Source organism: Centroberyx affinis, unplaced genomic scaffold (genome assembly GCF_046629955.1).
Source record: "Centroberyx affinis isolate AG114_WGS23_722 - 3 ecotype Tasmania unplaced genomic scaffold, CSIRO-AGI_Caff_v1 ptg002808l_1, whole genome shotgun sequence".
Classification (NCBI taxonomy): domain Eukaryota; kingdom Metazoa; phylum Chordata; class Actinopteri; order Beryciformes; family Berycidae; genus Centroberyx; species Centroberyx affinis.
In genome coordinates, this window is record NW_027280954.1 from 94,158 (window position 1) to 112,098 (window position 17,941).

At 41.8% G+C, this 17,941-nt stretch overlaps 1 protein-coding gene across 1 annotated transcript in view; it reads right to left on the reverse strand.

Annotated features, from left to right (window-relative positions):
• The window catches only part of LOC139657993 (RNA-binding protein Musashi homolog 2-like), a gene marked incomplete at its 5' end in the record, with an annotated part of 90,684 nt that overhangs the window by 35,474 nt on the left and 37,269 nt on the right, over window positions 1-17,941 (reverse strand). Inside the window, one exon of the mRNA XM_071535993.1 lies at window positions 6,313-6,435. Within this exon, the coding sequence (XP_071392094.1) occupies window positions 6,313-6,435 (123 nt within the window). The remainder of the gene's footprint in view (window positions 1-6,312; window positions 6,436-17,941) is intronic.

Genomic DNA, 17,941 nt, shown 5'->3' on the forward strand with positions numbered 1-17,941 from the left:
CCCGAGTGTTCAAAATGGCCGGCATGTAAATAAGGTCAATTGGGCAGCGCTTAAGGGTCTGAATCAGGCCCCCTCTTTCTTTATCTCTAGGCGTTTGTAGAGCTTATACTCCGGTAATATTCAATGCTTCAAGAAAAAGAACGATGAAATTAAAGTCTAAAGCACCCTTGACACTTTCTTGTTAGGTACTATTGGCTATTGAAGCAAGCCAGATGAAATTTCCCCTGCAGGTGGTGAACAAGAGTCTTTATTCTAGACCACAATGCCCTAGGGCCAATCTCTGTTAGGGGAATATGAAGGTGGGGCACCCCGCTGTCAACGACTCAAGCGTATAACAACTTCTGTGTTGCTTTTCAGTCATTGCCAAAGGCATCCCACTCTGTCACCTTTCAAATCCTGCCATATCCACATCTTTTGGTTGGGAAGAAAATCCCTCTTACACAGTCAATAGACCAACTGGTGAGCTGGGAGACAGTGAGATGGCTGCCGTGTTTCTTGTAGGCGAGGCTGTGTCGCTGAAGCTAAGACAACAGTTTGAACTTTAGTGCGTTTTATCACACTCCAGAGCGCTAAAGACCAATATCATCCAACTACTGTTTAGTCTGGCAATGTGGAGGTTTAAGAGAGATTTTAAGAGAATGCCATTGCAGACACAGTGCCAGTGTGCATGGAATGAATACACTCATTGCCTTATAAAACAGCCGTACTCAGTCCTTTCGGGACCAACAAACTGCGGCGCCGATGTCCCACAGCCTCGCAAGCTAGCCACGGAAATCGCTTACATTCACGTTAGCACAAGAAAACAGCTGAATCCTATAGAGTGAATGGCTGATTTTTATGACAGTAAACTACCACAGGGGCCACCCAACGACATCCCAACGACCAGCACTTTGAAGTATGCTGCTCAAGCACAGTTGACCGAAATGTTACTTTGAATTTCGGTAAAGGCACAGTGTACTGGTCTAATCTTATCCTTCGGTTAGCACAGCACAAGACATTAGATCCCAACAGCGAGGCAAGGCCATTTCACAGATATTATTTAGAAGCACAACAGCAAGTGGCAACTGAGCATCATGCAAGCTAAAGTTAGCCAGGTAAATTTCAGCTATGTTATGAAAGGTATGTTATGAAACTAGTGTGTGTATGGTTGTGTATGGTTGTGCGTGTGTGTGTGTTTACTCTGCTACCACTGATATGAGCTAAATCCAGTGTGACTCATGATGGTTTAACTGAGTCAACACCAAGAAACGGAGTCATTTATAATGCATATTGTTTACTTATTGAGGTCGACTGAATGAAGTCTAACCTTTTATTTGACATTCATTTCCTCCTTAGAAGTAGACTAAGCAGCGCATCATTCAAAGACAAACTCTCAGAGATGGTCAAAAAAGTTAAAAGATGGAATGATTTTTAGTGAAATGATTTGTAAAGGTGTCGCCGAGTCATGGCTGCATTTATTCCATTGTGCAAGCGCTGTACGAGTTCCTCCAGCTGCTAATTCTGTCTCCCTCCTTTCTCATCTCTGGAGAAATGTATCTTTGCTCCAGGACGTGAAATCATGCTAGGGCTTACATTAGAGAGAATGACACCTAATGGCAATATATTCCATTCTACTCGTATAAAAAAACAGAAAGCAGCGTAAAAAATGATTATATCTTACACAGGTAATCTCACAAGACCTCCAAGTTCTCCAATTAACTGTGACAAACAGAATTTAGAAGCATGATAAAACCACATTGGTGATGCAAGTACACAAGACACCCATACTGGGACTTAAGCTGCTCAAAGGTAACTGTGCCTTATTTACACTGCTGATCCCCTATAAGCCACTACAGTATGATAACAAAAATAAATCTTATTTCATATGTTCAAGTAAATTCCACACTGGGATAATCTTACACTGTTATACAGTATATCACCAATTAGTGATGTTCAATGCATTCCAGCAGTTATTTTGTGATGAAGTGTTGTAATTTACTTTTTTGGTGTACCCACTTTCTCTCTACTTGCCCCATCTATTTCTCCATATAGGAAAATTCTTGTTATTTTCGAGCTGGGCTGTATTTTCCTAGTTTTTACCATCATAACAATTGATTGTATTCAAAATGTCATCACTTACTTCACTGTAGACCTTTACACACCTCCAGTTTGCTCCAATAAACACCCAGAGAGCCAACACAATCTCCAACAGTCAAACCCAAAAAGCGACTAAAACACATCCTTTCCAACACAAAATCACCCAACTACAATGGGACCTGCCAACATCAGATTTTTTGATTATCCATAACCTGAAACTTGCATATATTGCGGTATTAAATGTGTTATTTTACCTAGTGTGAGCTAGTTGGCAAGTAGACTTTTCAAGTACTCTTATACTGCATTTGTGTCATATCAGATGTTCTGTAAATACGAGCTGCCGACTGGGAAAACATTCTTGCGAGCACCGATATCTTCCATCTGGCAGCACGAATTGCAAAAGTGTCAACACATGGGACAAAATATAGCAGAGAATCCACTGATATAAACAGTCCAAGGTATTAAAAATCTAAATTATCAGTTATATTCACACTAATGCCATCAACTGCACTTACAAAAAGTGAGAAATATCTGCTGTAGTTTGTGGTTGATTTTAAATTCATAAATACAAGTAAAGAACACTGTCAAGCTAAGCAATGAAAGCCTGTTGTTTTGCTTCTTGTGATATAAGGAAGCCGTGAATGCAGCAGAAAACTGGCAGCCAGCAAAATAAACGTCTGTGAGCAACGCTAAAAAGTATCAAATGGACTATTATGATGGAAATGTCAAGATAATTGTTCAATCACAGCTATTTATAGATATTTGTAACTGCTATTATTGTGTTGAAAATGTTGTGTCTTTTTGGGTTTAACTGTTGGAGAGTGCATTGGCCCTCTAAGTGTGTGTTGGAGAGCATTGCTCCTGGGGAATTGGAGGTATGTAAAGCTCTACAGTGAAGTAAGTGATGAAATTTTGAACATTGTCGATCGTCTCAAAGGCAAAAACAAGGAAAAGAAGGCCTTATCCTTCAAGTTAATGATTTCCTATGTTTCCCAGAATGCTTTATGATAACCCAGAGAGAATGTGCCTGAACTTGTGCTACTCAGGTTACACTTGTAGGTGGAAAGAGCAAGAGCAATAGCATAGTAAGAGCAAGAGAGCGAGTTTTCCCAATTGAGAAAAAGTGAGTGTCATGCCCCTTACTCAAAACAAATGTCTTGTTGCATTGTATTCTGGTCTATTTTCTGCTCCTGTGGGTGGAGAAATTGGTCTCTCTCCTTTTCTACGATGGATTTCTCCCTGTATGACTGTTGAACGTCTCCTGGTGCAAAATGGCGGCTCTAGAAAGAAGCCCTCGCTCTTTGATTCTGAGGGACTGACACCAAAACCTGACGTTTATCTTGATGTTTTAGATCACTGAAACATTTTCTGCTATCAAACTCCATTGTAGCTGTGATGTTACAATGTCTACGTTGGGTCAGTTATCCGCAGGAATAACAAAAATACAGCAACAACCAACAAAATAGCAAGGTATATTGCCAATAGTTCTTCTCTTAATAGCGTTAAAGTGTTGTAGGTTCGATTTTTCCTTTAACACAGGCTTACATTTTTTTCCTGTCGGATTGAGTTATTTTCTATATTCATACCTGATTAATGTTGGAGAACTAGCATATTATGACATCTCTGCTTAAGTGGCACTACAGTAGACTGAGTCCAAGGCAAAAGCTGGCTGCCCATGACTGACTCCTTGGCATGTGGTGTGATCAAGTGACAATGAGTTTATTCATTGAAAATTGTTGTATTACTGTGTTACTGTTACACTTTCCTTTAGGTATTTTACATGAATAAAACCTCTCGATGATGAATTGTATGTCCTATACTAAAACATTTTACAATGGAGATCTCTAATTCGGACCTCCCAAAACTAAGTAATAAATGTGTAGCCAATCTCTTGTTTTTCTACATGAAAGAGCATATTGAGTTCTTGTGTCAGTACATAAAATTTAACATTATTATGCACATAAACAAGGCGCTACAGATTCAGTGTTTACCATCTTAGAGCTGCCCCTGAGACTGGTTGAGGCCATACAACTGGGCTATGTGGGTGCATGTGAGTTTGTGTGCATATTTTATACACACATTTAAGCCACCTCTCCATTGCATGCATTAAAGCTGGGGTAGGCAATTTATTTGGTAATATTTCTCTTTACATGCCGACAGCTACGAATAGATCAAATGCTCTGAGAAAATATCCGGTCTCTGTGACTGTCCTAGGCCCTGTCACCAGCCACTCCGAAATCTCAGGACGCCTGGATCTTAGCAACCAATCATGACAGCTTTTCCGCAAGGAGGCGTCCCTACTGCCTGTCAATCACACGCGCACATAGCTCAATCTAGTTCTGACCTACCTGCAAACTGCAGTGAGAAAACGTATATCCACAAAAGAGATGACATGAAACAGCCATAATCCAAACTGAATACTGGGACTGGAATAAACTTGTTGTGTAAATCAATTTTCCCCACTGCACAAGATCTGTTCATCAGGAAGGAGCCACATTCAGGTCAGTCAACCAGCGTTAGGTAGGCTTTGCCACTGAGGTAGCTAATCTATGTGTGACAAAAAAAATATTTTTTTGTCCTAGCTATGTTTTGCACAAAAGGTTTGGAATTTATCAAGTTTGCCCGAGTTGGCTCACTCTCTCTCCAGTGTAGAGTGAACCTAGGTTTGTAGCAATGTGTGTTTTTAAACGCAATGGCTAATCTATTCTGACAAAAAAATATTTTTGCTGGTGAATGTTTTAGTTACAACTAGATTGAGATGGCAGAGTTGTATTTTGCGTAAAATATTTCGAATTTCTTAAGTTTGCCCCCGCTGTCATGCACACACCTGAGCCTCGTTTGGAGGGAGCAGCATGTTTTTGTTGTGTACTTTCAAATTCTTCCAAAGTTGCCTACCCCAGCTTTAAGGTTAAAGGAATACACCAAGTTTATGGGTGATTATCCCATTGGTCAACTTAGCCATTAAGTGATGAGAACACAGACACCAACATCACCCAGTAGCTTGTTGGTGATGGTGCTCCATGCTAACTCTTAAAAATACACTATGTTGAGTGATAGTAGGCTCCATGCTAACACTTGAGCATACACTACACTGAGTGATAGTAGACGATCAGTATTATACAAAGTAAGAAGATGGACCTTTTAGTAACAGAAGAGTTGTTGGTGGCTTGTAGACTCATACATTTTAAAAATAAAAAACTAACTCAGTATAGGTGATGTAACCAGGTTTATTAAGTTACCACTGAATAGGAATCTACCTATTATTATTATTATGTATTCAATGCAATAACTCAGTCATAGATTGGTAAATCTATCTAGTCCTGGTGACTCAACCTAGACACAAAGAATGGTACTGATTGGCCCATTTCCCATATAATAACCCCTCAAAGTCTAAGGCTGACACCCACCGTGCCATTAGTCATAGAGATCTGGAACTTGGTACAGATACTGTATGTATCTAGGCATAATGCAGTTTTGTCTCAAGGAGCCATAATGCCATTTTGTTTTGTTTTTTGTCATTTGTCAATCTAGACTGAGCTCTGCTGCCTGTTTTTCTCCCAGTGTTTGTTTAGGTATATATCTGTGTGGTGGCGGGCAGAGTCTGAATGATTGATTAAGCTACTGGGCTGGTGAATCAGTGGAGCCAGGGAGGAGAAATCAGGCAAAGAGAGGAAGCCAATTTGAGTGGGAGTCAGGATTCTGCTATTCTTTGTATTAGCTTGACAGGAAAAGTCTCAGGAGGTTTTTTTTAGGTTGACAAGTCAAAATCCTGGCTGAAATATAATGACTGAAGGTTGCATTATTTTGACAGTAATTAAGCTTAAGTGATGTTTGTGAACATTAGGTTTGGATATGTCACTTAAAGGCTGGGCGACGTTCAATGTAAAGCAAACCAGCAGAAGAAAAAAACTTAAATCACTTCCAAGAACCTTTTAGACATTGTAATAATCAAAATCCATCTATAGTGTACAGAGCTGGCAGGTACAGAAGCTCTTCAGACAACTAGCACCTATGATGCTACCTTGTAGCCAAAGTGAGGAGAGAGAGGAAACTTTGAAATCCACCCCTCTCTCTTCACTTTACAAGGAGTGTGTATGTATAGAGCATATGTTAGCATGTTAGTGTGTGTGTGTGAGGCTGGGGGGGGGGTTGAGGGGGAGCGAAGGCAGGCTAGAGAAGTGAGAAAACAGCATGGAGAGAGCGTCAGGCCACACAGAATACCGACAGAGCGTTTACCTGCCCCTGCGTTCTGCCCGTATGCCGTGTAGCCGCCGCCTCTTCCACGGGTCCCCCTACCTGAGCCACGAGCCGCCGCTACCGCCGCCGCCGCCACCGGTCCGTACGCCGTCGCCGGGAAGCCTGGGAGGAGGACGACACAGGGGGAGGACAGGTAAGGATTCATTCGTTTTCCCTACTCGCGAAATCCTTTTCTGGGTGGTGGTGGGGGCTGGAGCCTGTCCCAGCGTGCGTTAAGACACCCCGGACAGGTCTCCAGTCCATCACAGGACTACCACAGATAGACAGACACTCACATTCAAACCTATGGACAATATAGAGTCTCCAGTCCACCTGACTGTGGGGGGAAACCCAGCAGAACACAGAGAGAAACTTGCAAACTCCACACAGAAAGGACCGGGAATCAAACTCATGACCTTCTGGCTGTGAGGCCACAGTACTAAACACTGAGACACCCTGATGCCTCCATGTTCACAATGAAAATCGGACAAGGGACTATGGGTCGGCCCCGGCCCGCCTGTTCGTCCAGCCGACTGTCCGTCCGTTGATCCGATTTTGACGAAACTTCAGGGAATGATGCGTGTCTTTGCTCTATGCCAGCACTTTCAAAACTACACTGATTGGCCTAAGGGGGGCGCTACGACATTTGTTTAATTAAAAAGTCACACACCATGTCTTGGATGCTGCTTTTCACTAAACTTATGTGAATGATGCGTCTCATTGCTCCATTCTGGCACTTTTTAAACTGCACTGATGGCCCAAAGGGGGACTGCATCATTCCTGGCATTCCTGACATGTTTACTGTTGCCTTGTCTATATTTGTAAATTGTTAAATGTGCCTTGTATATTATCACTTTTTCTGTACATAGTCAAGTCAAGCCAAGTTTATTTTTATAGCACATTTTCATACAAACGCAGTTCAAAGTGCTTTACAGAGTAATAAAAAACAGTAAAAGAATAACAATATATATCTCAAAAAACTGAGCATACACTGAGCAAAATGTCCAGCTGTAAATGGTCCAACCAATTGTGTCAAATGTTCAACATAGTTGGATCAATTTTCATTGTAAAGTAATGAAGTAATGAATAATACTGTTAATGATTAATACTAGACAAAAGGTGATGCTTGTAAAGCCATGATGAAATTGAGTAATGGGGAGCTCTATTAGAGTTCTATTGTTATGTGTGAAGCATTTAATCACAGGCCGCAGTATTCACATAATATCGCCTCTACATTAGGTGGTATGTTTGCTAAAACGGCTTTTATTTTGAAAAATCCGGACCAGACTAGACTCCCAACACCACCGGTTGCCTCTTTGTGCTTGGATCCCAGGGATTGTATATTAAAACTTGACTTGGTTTGACTGGTTAAAGTTTAAGCTATTGTGTTTTCAATAATCCACCCATTTTTACAAGCAGTTTAAAGGATAATTACGGTTATTTTCAACCTGGGCCTTATCAGTGTTTCCCCTAGGATGGAGTTGTAGCAGCGGAGGTGAAACACGCGCGTGCGGAAAAAATTTTTTGCACAAATTTTTTTTTGTGTGCTTGTAAAGCACGCCCTGCCGGGAGGTTTCTATGTGTCTGCAGGCACCAGAAGGCTCTTGAGACCTAAGTACATACAGTACATTTTAGCACAGTAATGAGCAGGGGAAATGTATATCTAGCTTATGAGGTGTCTCAGGATTTAGGAAAATACACTTTTATTGAACATAATAAAAGTATAATATTTAAAACAATTATTGACATTTATTGTCAATTATTAATTCTTTCTTCTCTTGATCAGCCAGTCTTTAAAACTCATCTGAAAATTCAAACATGTGATTTGACAAATAAGCTATTAGTTTATGTGTGACCCATATCACCCACTGGGTGACCGTTTACGTCCACTGGGTGTTAGCTAGCGGCTAGCTAGCTGTCATTCATTCTTCTAATTATTCATTCTTAACTGTCCTTTTTTCCAGAATTAACTTGCATCACCACACTGTTGTGTTATCAAACAGTGTTAATTTACTTTAATGTAATGACATTTTCAATGATAAAATAACTTACATTTATGACGTTTCTTTAAGGGAATCCTATCCAAATAATATGTAACGTTAATATCTCTGAGGGAATCTGTCAGTTGTCTTTGAGATTGACAGCTTTCGCGCGTCACGGTGGCCCTCGAGCATAGTAAGGCCCGCCTCCAGGAAGAAGAAAACAATCGGTGCATGTGGAATACCTGCTATCTTTGTATCAAGATGGATCTTCCAAATGTTTATTTCACAGATATGTGTTTCCTTGCGTATTCCTATCAAATGATTGCGTTTGCTGTAACGTTACTGTGCGATACGTGAAGTTGCAGGACCTTTGGCGAATGGTAATCCTGAATCCGTGATCTGCATCGCTTGCTTCAATTAGATGCGTTTACATGGAGCCTTTTAATCAGAATAGTAGCCCAATCAGAATAAAAATGCCTCATATAAACTCAATCAGAATAAACTGCCGATCCGAATGAAGTTTCATTCCGTTTGAGAGGGGTGGTTTAACTCTTTCATAATCCGGTCGATGGATAAAATTTCGTCATGTAAACACTCATTCCGATCACTTTCTTTATCTCGCCTCTTTCTGCACACGCTCGCGCATTTAACGTAAGTAACGTCAATAACGTTTCCCTTTTTTCCGGGAGGATTTGAATGGATGTGCTTGTTATTAACCCCGGGGCGCTCAGGCATGATGTAGGCGGTGCAGCCCGTTTTTATATCAAGTCCTGACTCCGCCTCTCCGGGCCGGTTTCGGTTTACAGCGGTGAAAATTACAAATGGACCCGATCATTGCGGGGGCAAAACAAAACGTCTTTTTCTGACACTTATGCAGTCGTATGTTTTGATAAAACTGTTGCTTCATCAGAAAGAACAGCAGGAAAGAAATAACTGACGCAGGTCCATCTTTTAAAAACGTAAGCCCATGTTAGAGTGCTGGATTCGGTGTTTTGCACATGTCAGAAACTTTTATTATGATTACATACTGTGGAGCATGTAAACCGATGTAAACGCACATCTTAATGCGAACGTTATATTTAGCGCTCAGGTAAACACTTGTGTGGCAATCTTACTTCGGAATGATTTCATTCAGAATGAAAAAAAAATGTCTCATGTAACCGCAGCTTGACATCTACCCGGTGCTTGTTGTTATAATCGTTGTGCTGACATTATCAGGTAAGCGCAAAGTTTATATGCTTTACTCACAGCTGTGTGAATTGACCTGGATATGAAGCATCCGTAGCGCAAAATAATATAACGTTAGTTTCTAAAGAAGACGGAGCCCTCTCCTCTCCTCTCTGTTTATATGCTTTACTCACAAGTGTGTGAATTGACCTGGATATGAAGCATCCATAGTGCAAAATAATATAACAAAGAGATAAGAAGGACCCCTCTCCTCTCTAATTCAGCAGCGGCGGTCATAGCTGCTAGGTGCATATAGGGGAAACACTGGCCTTATTTTCCTTTCGTTTTTGTGGGAATGCTGCTGTCCAATACACCTTTCTTTTGGTACTGAATGTTTGCAGACTTGGCTGGACTTAACCACACTGTATTTCACTCCCTAGTCAAGCTATGAAAAATCACAACCATCAGTTATATTCACACTAATACAATCAACCACACTTACAAAAAGAGAGAAATATCTACTGTAGTTTGTTTATGGTCAATTTAAAATTCATACATGCAAATGATTTTGGATGTGGACATTCCAACGAGTAAAATACGTAAAAAACACTTTCAAATTGAAGCAACAAACTCCCATTCTACCACGTCTTCCAATATGAGGAGAACATGGCAATCAATCGTCATGATGGCAAAACCTAAGAAAATAAGTCCCAGGTTGAAAATATCCAGAATTATCCTTTAACACTAACTCCAGTAAATGGACCACAACTGGTCCTGATGAGCTCCCTCACTAAATAATGACTGAAATCCTTCCAGTCAGGCCAGTTTGCAGCATTTGAACTGGAAAGCTTCCACAGGTTTACCTCATTAAAATTAGCGGAGCTGCTGTTGTCGCCCAATCAGGGTCCAGCATTGTGCCTGTTAGGACTTAGTCTTCACATTCACTTAATTTTACTAATTCAAATCAACTTTTAACTGACCTACATTCATTTGCAAAACATCATGAAGATCATTATTCTTGAGCCATAATATATTTGAAAATCAGGAAAATATGGAACCTTTAAATGGGTTACTTTGGGGAAAAAAAAAACTTTTTTAAGTGGATTTTTACACCAGTAATTTTACCTCTACTTAAGTTATACTCGAGTAGGATATTTTGGTGCTCTTTCCACCCTTGAATATGTGTGTGTGTGTGTGTGTGTGTATGTTTTTCTGGTCATGGTATTTTTGGACAGCACACTTCCTACAAATGATGACTAATAGTGCAGTGTTTATTTAACAGGGACCAGGTACAATAAAAAAAACATACACCTCCAAGAAGTCTGATGCACTGCACAGAGATACAGCTAGACAGCTAATTTTCATCCCCAGTCCCTGGGACGCGTGTGTCTGAGGCATTTGGAAGATTTGGAGGATTTGAATGCCGAACATTCTGGATTAGCGAGCACCATCTAAATCTAACAAAGGGAACAATCGTGTATTGTCTGCATGTATTGCACGGGAAGTGTGAAAAGCAATCATCTCCTTGGAAGGCGCGTTAAGGACGGGCCGACACATAAAGCTGACAGGGGTTAACTCGGGGAAGCGCGGCTCGAGCGCTCCGCACCACGCCGATATGGAAATTTTCGACATGCCGGGGTACTTTTTTAAGTCCGCATCCGCGTTCGCTCACTTATCTTCACCTCGCCTCACACCCATGGTATGGAGGAGGAGAGGAGTCGAAGAAGAGGGGGGTGGGGGGAGGCCGGGATCATAAAAGCCAGGAGTGTGCTAATCAGCTGGCAGTTGTCTGCCTTTGAGGTTCATCAATCTGGGGGGTCATTTGTGTCTTCCCAGCATCGGTGGAGCAAAGGTTGGGTAGGACCGGGGAGGAAGAGGGTGGGGGACTGTGTGATTTATGAAACGGATATATCTTTGTATGATGTCGACATTTGACCCGACAACTGGGTGTGGATTAAAGCAATAATCTGCGACATTTTCATAATAAACTTCCGTTTTGCTACTATTCACCGACCAATATGACACAATAATGATTCAACCTACATAGAGTTGAGGGAAGCTTTTACATCTGCTGTTCTAAACACCTGGTGTCTGGTAGGTCTTTCCTGGGAAAAATCCTCTGGCGCACAAGAAGTGGAACAAACAAAGAAAAGAGCGCCACCTACAGAAACTCAAACCGCATCAACAGAAAATGAAAAAAGAGAAAGACGTCACAGTACTGGACACACTGTTTGACTGACAGGTGATCTCTGGGAAGAAACACTGCACTCACAGAACTGAGATCCAATAATGATGAAAACATAAATCAGTGTAAACAAATGGAAAAATCGCCCCCAATTTTACACGGTCATAACAGTTGCATGCTGGGGCTTTAACACACTCTCCGAGAACAGAAGTCCCTCTGATCTTTCCCGCTTCCTCCCTTCATTTCCCCCCTTTATATTCTGAGCCTTGGCAAACATGGAGATAGTGCAACTGTCATCTTTGAACAGTATCAACTTTTATACAAGCAACTTCTTTGTCATCACTCGTCACCTTCCGTCTCTCTCTCACCCTCACAGCTCTGTTGGAGTGGAAGACCAAAAAAAACAGCTGTCAACAATTTAGCTTATTTGACTTTATATGAAATACTTTGCAGTCCATATAGATCCCTTGCAGTGTTCATACTGAAAAAAAAATTTTGTTTGTTTTTCTTGGTATTTTTAAACTCTGCTGATTTTTTTTATTATCGTATAATGAATGTGAATTATACTGTCATACAGATACACTCACTTTAATAATAAATGGCTATTTGTGTGATAATTCTTTTCTTCTGTCATGTCTTTCTTCAAATAGCTAAAGCCATACAATATTCTTAGATTGTAGATTTAAGCCTCTGTCCCTGTAGTCTATCGGTTAATTCAAACAATCTGCTATTTGCCATGTGCTCAAAAGATTTCCTTTATAGCCTAACTTTCCTTCTATCAGTTTGAATGGAGATTAAATCACTCGATATCATCCTTGCAAGACAGAGGGATAAGGAATTTAGAGATTTGGATTCTAAATTGGTTTGTAAACAGACCAATCAGTTTGAATCTATAAGGAATCCTGAAGGAGCAAGCTAGAGAATTGAAAGACACTTTCAATTTTGACCATGCTCCATAACCCAGCCTGGCCTGCATGGCTTACATAATTATTTAGCCAGTTTTTTGTGCTGTTAAGTTTTTTAATATAATTTCAATATCAATTCGCGTGAACCATTACACCCATCATGTGCAAAAGTACACCTCGCACACCTTTGAATGTGTGTTTGTCATCTTGTCATGGGCAGAACAGATTAACAGGATAATTACTATGCACTGTTCCCAATATCAGCTCCACAGTTGTGTGCAATTGCCTTTGGTACGCAAAGAACCATCTTCCTCTCAAATTCTTTCTCTGCGAATAATAATTACGATGATAGTAACAACGTGATACTTTATTGATCCCTGAAGGAGATCACACTTACAATAATCACACCCTGTGCATGCCTGACCCTCTGCTGACAGATGATTTGTACCTCATGAACAACTCCAATTTGCCTTAATCGACACAGGGTTCAAACATAAAAATTAGGAATCATCATACGAAGGCGTGACAATGGAGCGCATCACAACTAGGTCCAAGTGCTTATTATGATATAAATATAATTACAGACTATCTTATTCTTAATTAAACACATGGAGATGTCTTTGGCTATCGAAGATCGAGGGCGTCCTGAACAATGGAGTGGTGACAATGCCAGATGGTTGCACTCGGATAGAAGGGATGGCATGTAATGAGCCCTGTCTGTTGCAGTCATTCTCTCCCACTCTCTTTCTCTCTCTACATATTAAACAAAGACATTCCCCAATCTACTGAAGCCGCATGAAATAACCTCTTATTTGGTGCTACTAATCAACACTTCCAACTTTGGCGACAAGATTAAAGACGAGTCTGAACAAAGACCTGAACTATCAGCGGGGATATTGCAAGGAATGCGGTGATTGCGTAAAGTGATATACAGCGGTCATGATGGCAGCCTTGACCAGCAAGTCCTGCAAATAGGGGTAAGAAACGATGTTTTACTATTGTACTCCTGTTGAGGAGGTGAGGATGTGGGGAGCGAAACGGTAGTTTGGGAGTTACTTCAGCGAGTTTGGGGGAAATTGGCACAGAGGGAGGGCAAGGAGGAGAAAATGGGAAGAGGGAGGTGGCTGGAAATGAGGCGTGGAAGAGAAGAGTGAGGGAAAAAAACGGAAAAAGGAGAGATCTGGGAGCTGGGGGAGGTAAGTGGGTGTGAACGCCGTGCCCTGAGGGGCTGTGTTAAGAGGTCACCTGGGTTAAGCAGGACATGCTATGGGTTCCGGAATGAGGTTGTTACCCCCCCCCCCCGTGCAGCGGTGGCCACTGGGTAGGTGGGGGGTGGAGGGAGCAGTGAGATGGGGAAGCGACGGGCCAACGATGTGCTGAGATGTCCAGGGTCTTTTTCCAACTTTTCTCACCTTATTTTGTTTTATCCCTTCTCTCTCCGCATCGTCTTTGTCAAGGAGATATTATAAGTGGCCTCTTGTACTGCAAATGCACTAGCACCTACATGGGAGAGGCCTTCACGGCTCATTCAAGCCCATTTTCAGTAACACTAATCAATGTGACATCAAACACTCCAAAGCCAAGTATGATATATTTGGCACCTCGGCAGATAATCATGCCAAATAATGACAAGAGAAAGAATACATACTTGTTTCTACTGGACAGAAGAACCATACATGTCCAATCTGCAGGCTGCCATCCATCCATAACACCTCCTTACCTCCTCACAAAGTACGGAAATGGAACGTTCTATAATTAGCCATGCATCAGAGAGGTATCTGTTTTACCAGATCTTCATTGAGAACATTCTCACATACAGATTTCCCTCCTTACCAGTTGTAAACAACATAATTACAAAAAACAGCCCACACAGCCTGTAAAATCTGTGGGCCCAAGAGCCATCACTGGTCCAATCTGAAGCAATGGAAAGCACACAGCATCATAAATTATAGCAATTTCTCCTCACTCAATCAATTTGAACTAATTTTCAGTTGCAAAGGGGTGGGCCATTATCCCCATAAGCAGAGTACTCACAGCCATGACCCATATCCAACAATTGCTTGTGAAACAGCTATGGTGTTGTTATCAGTATGCGGTTTACAGTATGCTGACTAAGGTTCACTGATGCATTCTACTGTGTAATTATCATTCATTCATTCAGTTCTTTCTCTTGCCTACACAGACATTCAATAACTTAATGGTGACATCCAAAATTCCAAACAGTTCCAATGTCCCTATGTTTGACACATTATCTGTGAATATTTTCATTATCATGCTGGAGGACATCTTTAATTTCTTGTCTGCATCCTGATTCTTGTTGCTCATCATTGCCATTTGTCTTGAGTCTTGCATTTATTATGTATCTTATATTGCCGTCTTTGCACCTTAACATGTCATCTTTGCAAATGAGGACATGCTCTTCATCAACTTACCTGTATAAATAAAGGTAAAAAAAAAATCAAAAGAATCTTTGAACTCAAATTTGGCACTTTCTCTCTTCCCTCCATCTATCACCCAGAGGGCCGCTCAGCACTGTGAACTTGGGCCTGTCAAGCGAAGTTTCTGAGCGAGATGAACAAAGTGGGATTAGTAGAGGTTAATGAATAGATGGGGCCGGTGCTTTGCCGGCACTTTCAGAGATGCCCGCCACCCAGGAAAGCCTCTGCGGCATTAAATCAATTTCATGGGCCCTTTATTGCTGGATAGATAAAGCCAATGTTTAGAATTTAGATTGCAGTGGGTTTCTGGGCCCCAGTGCTTGGCTTGCCCTAGGGGGTTTCTGGGATCTGAAGGCTGGGGCTGGAGACAAAGACAGCGAAAAGAGCTCCAAGGACAAACAAGGTTGCTGTACAGTACAGTTTATTTCTTTCACTAATGCTTAATGGATTTCCTTTCTGTGTCTTTACTTCTCTGCTGTTTCTCTCTCTCATCTCTTTCCTCCTCCTCGCTACCCTGTGACTGTCTCTTTTGCTTTCTCCTTTTACTGTATAATCATCTCTCTCTCCTCTACTTCACTCGACTCACCCCCCCTGTCCCCCACCCCACCTTTTCTTCTTTTCACCTACTCCTTTCTGTACAGTACTGGTTCATCCCACTCTATGTATGTCACCCTTCCCATTTCTTCTCTGTCCACCTTTACTCGTCTTACATCTCTATTCCGCTCCCCGACTAGCCCTGATGTTTGGGTGGACTGAGGGATTTGTGGCTCCTCATGTGCTCCAAATGAGAATGAATGGCGCAGCACGGCGCAGCAAGTACCTCCGGACTCATCACTCATTGGATATTGTGCACACAGGAAGTCGGGGCTCATTCTCTTTGACGAATGGGAAACGGAGGGCTGCTGAAGGTTTGGGATGGAGAATTGTGATTTAGTGTCCACTTAGAAACAGTGACAGCGCTGGCACTCGGTGGGGACTCCGTGTTCTTCTGGGCGTCATCATCATCAGACTGAAGTGCGTCTCCATCGTCGTTAGCCGGGCTAACGACCTGGTGTCTGTGTGTGGATGGAGGTGGATGTTTGAGGAAGTAGGAGCACTCGTCGATGGGGTGGGAGTGGAAATTCAGTGAGAAATGGGTTGGAGAGGAGCATTTCTTTGAGCATCAAGAGTCACTGAAAACCAGAGCAGGTGTGCCTAGTGGTGGCTGGGCCATCCAGGTTCCATGGTGAAAGTCAGTGGTAGGCTATTTAGCTTGTAGGGGGTCAAGGGGGTGTACTCACCCTCTTGTTAGTCAGAGCACCAGTGAAGTTTGTATGTCCACATAACATACTGCTGGTCTTTGTTCCAGGTGATGTCAGCACCTGTTGTACTCTATAGAAGGTGACATCACCTGGCACAAAGACCAGCCAATAGCAGATGGCCAGTTCAGTACCCTACTTCAGGCTTCACCAAAGATTTGGGTTTGGGGTTTAGTTACTCTTTACTCTTCTAACCACATTGAGGAAACAGGAATACTTCACCCCTATCTTAGCTTTGCTGCACTGGCTCCCTATTAATTTTAGAATTGATTTTAAAGCCGCTATGTGTAGGATTTGAAAATTGTTGACTTTGACTCCTAGTGGTAGTGCCAAAAAAAGACACTGTCGCAAACGAATTTGCCACATCTTAGCAGCGTTTGTGATACCCCGCTTCATACAGCCACAATATGTAAACAAAATACTGCTGTAGATAACTGTAGCTCAAACCTTAGTTTCTATATTATTCCTAATGACAGCGTTGTACTATGAAGTAGTTTGCTATTGTGAGAATTCAGGTTAACAGATGTTTGGGGGGATTGTTGTTGTTGTTAACATAGCCTGTCCAACACTTACTATTCTGATGCTACGAGCTGCAGCTAATGGAAAATGCTAACAATGAGACTAAACATAAATCAAGAAACATAATCGGAGTTGTATTAAATGTGGCGATTACGGTGCTCCCCTCCCTCTCCTTAGCTCTTTCAGCCTCTTCTATTAAAGGCTTCTTGTTTTGTTTTATTGCAGAGGGTCCAGCAGTTACAGTCCTTCTTCCATGTTACCACTGTCTGCCATATTGATTAGCTTCACGCTGTTCAATCTAAGCAACTAGCCTGCATTCAAACTGCGGCTGTTGTCTTCTTGGTTTGGTTGAGCACCTCCTTAGCACTTTTCCCAGAAATCATACCCGCGGACAGAGAGAGTGAACAGACTGAAAGCAACACATAGACTAAACCAACTTTCTCCGCGATGGTCTCATTTTTCTACTGACAAACGTTTATGGTATCAAAATTAATTGGAGGATGATATAATTAGATAAAAATTCTACACGTAGGGGCTTTACAATTTTACTGATTGTTTTTAAGGCTCTATGTGGTCTAGCCCCAAGTTACATCTCTGACCTTTTAACCTGGTGTGAGCCCAATCGCAGCCTAAGATCCTCTGACAGCATCCTGCTAGCAGTCCCAAGATTCAGGATGAAAACAATCGCTTTGACCGCAAAAGCACGGTCAAAGTGCCCATGCTGTGGAACAGTCTGCCACAGGTTAGTGGACTCGGTGTCTTCTTTCAAACAGAAAAAAAAAACCAACCAAACTGGCCCAAGTCGTGGCCCTGACTGGATGATGAGCCTTTCTAAATATTCAACTTGTTTAACATCAGGCAGACCAACTCCTTGGGCCGGTCGCCACTTGCTGGCCCAGCCAAGAAAACACTTTTGGTTCACAAGAGTCTCTTGGAGGAAAGCATAAACCCAAAAACCCAATCTCAATCTCAAACCAGCCAGACTACTGATACCAATATTACAATCACAATTTCTCTAATCACTATTTAATCCCTCTCTACTCATTCACTGATTTTCCCCCCACCCTTATTTTGTACTTGCAAAATGTGAACCTCCCCTTTCCTCCCACAAGCCTAAGGGAGAAGCACCAAGACT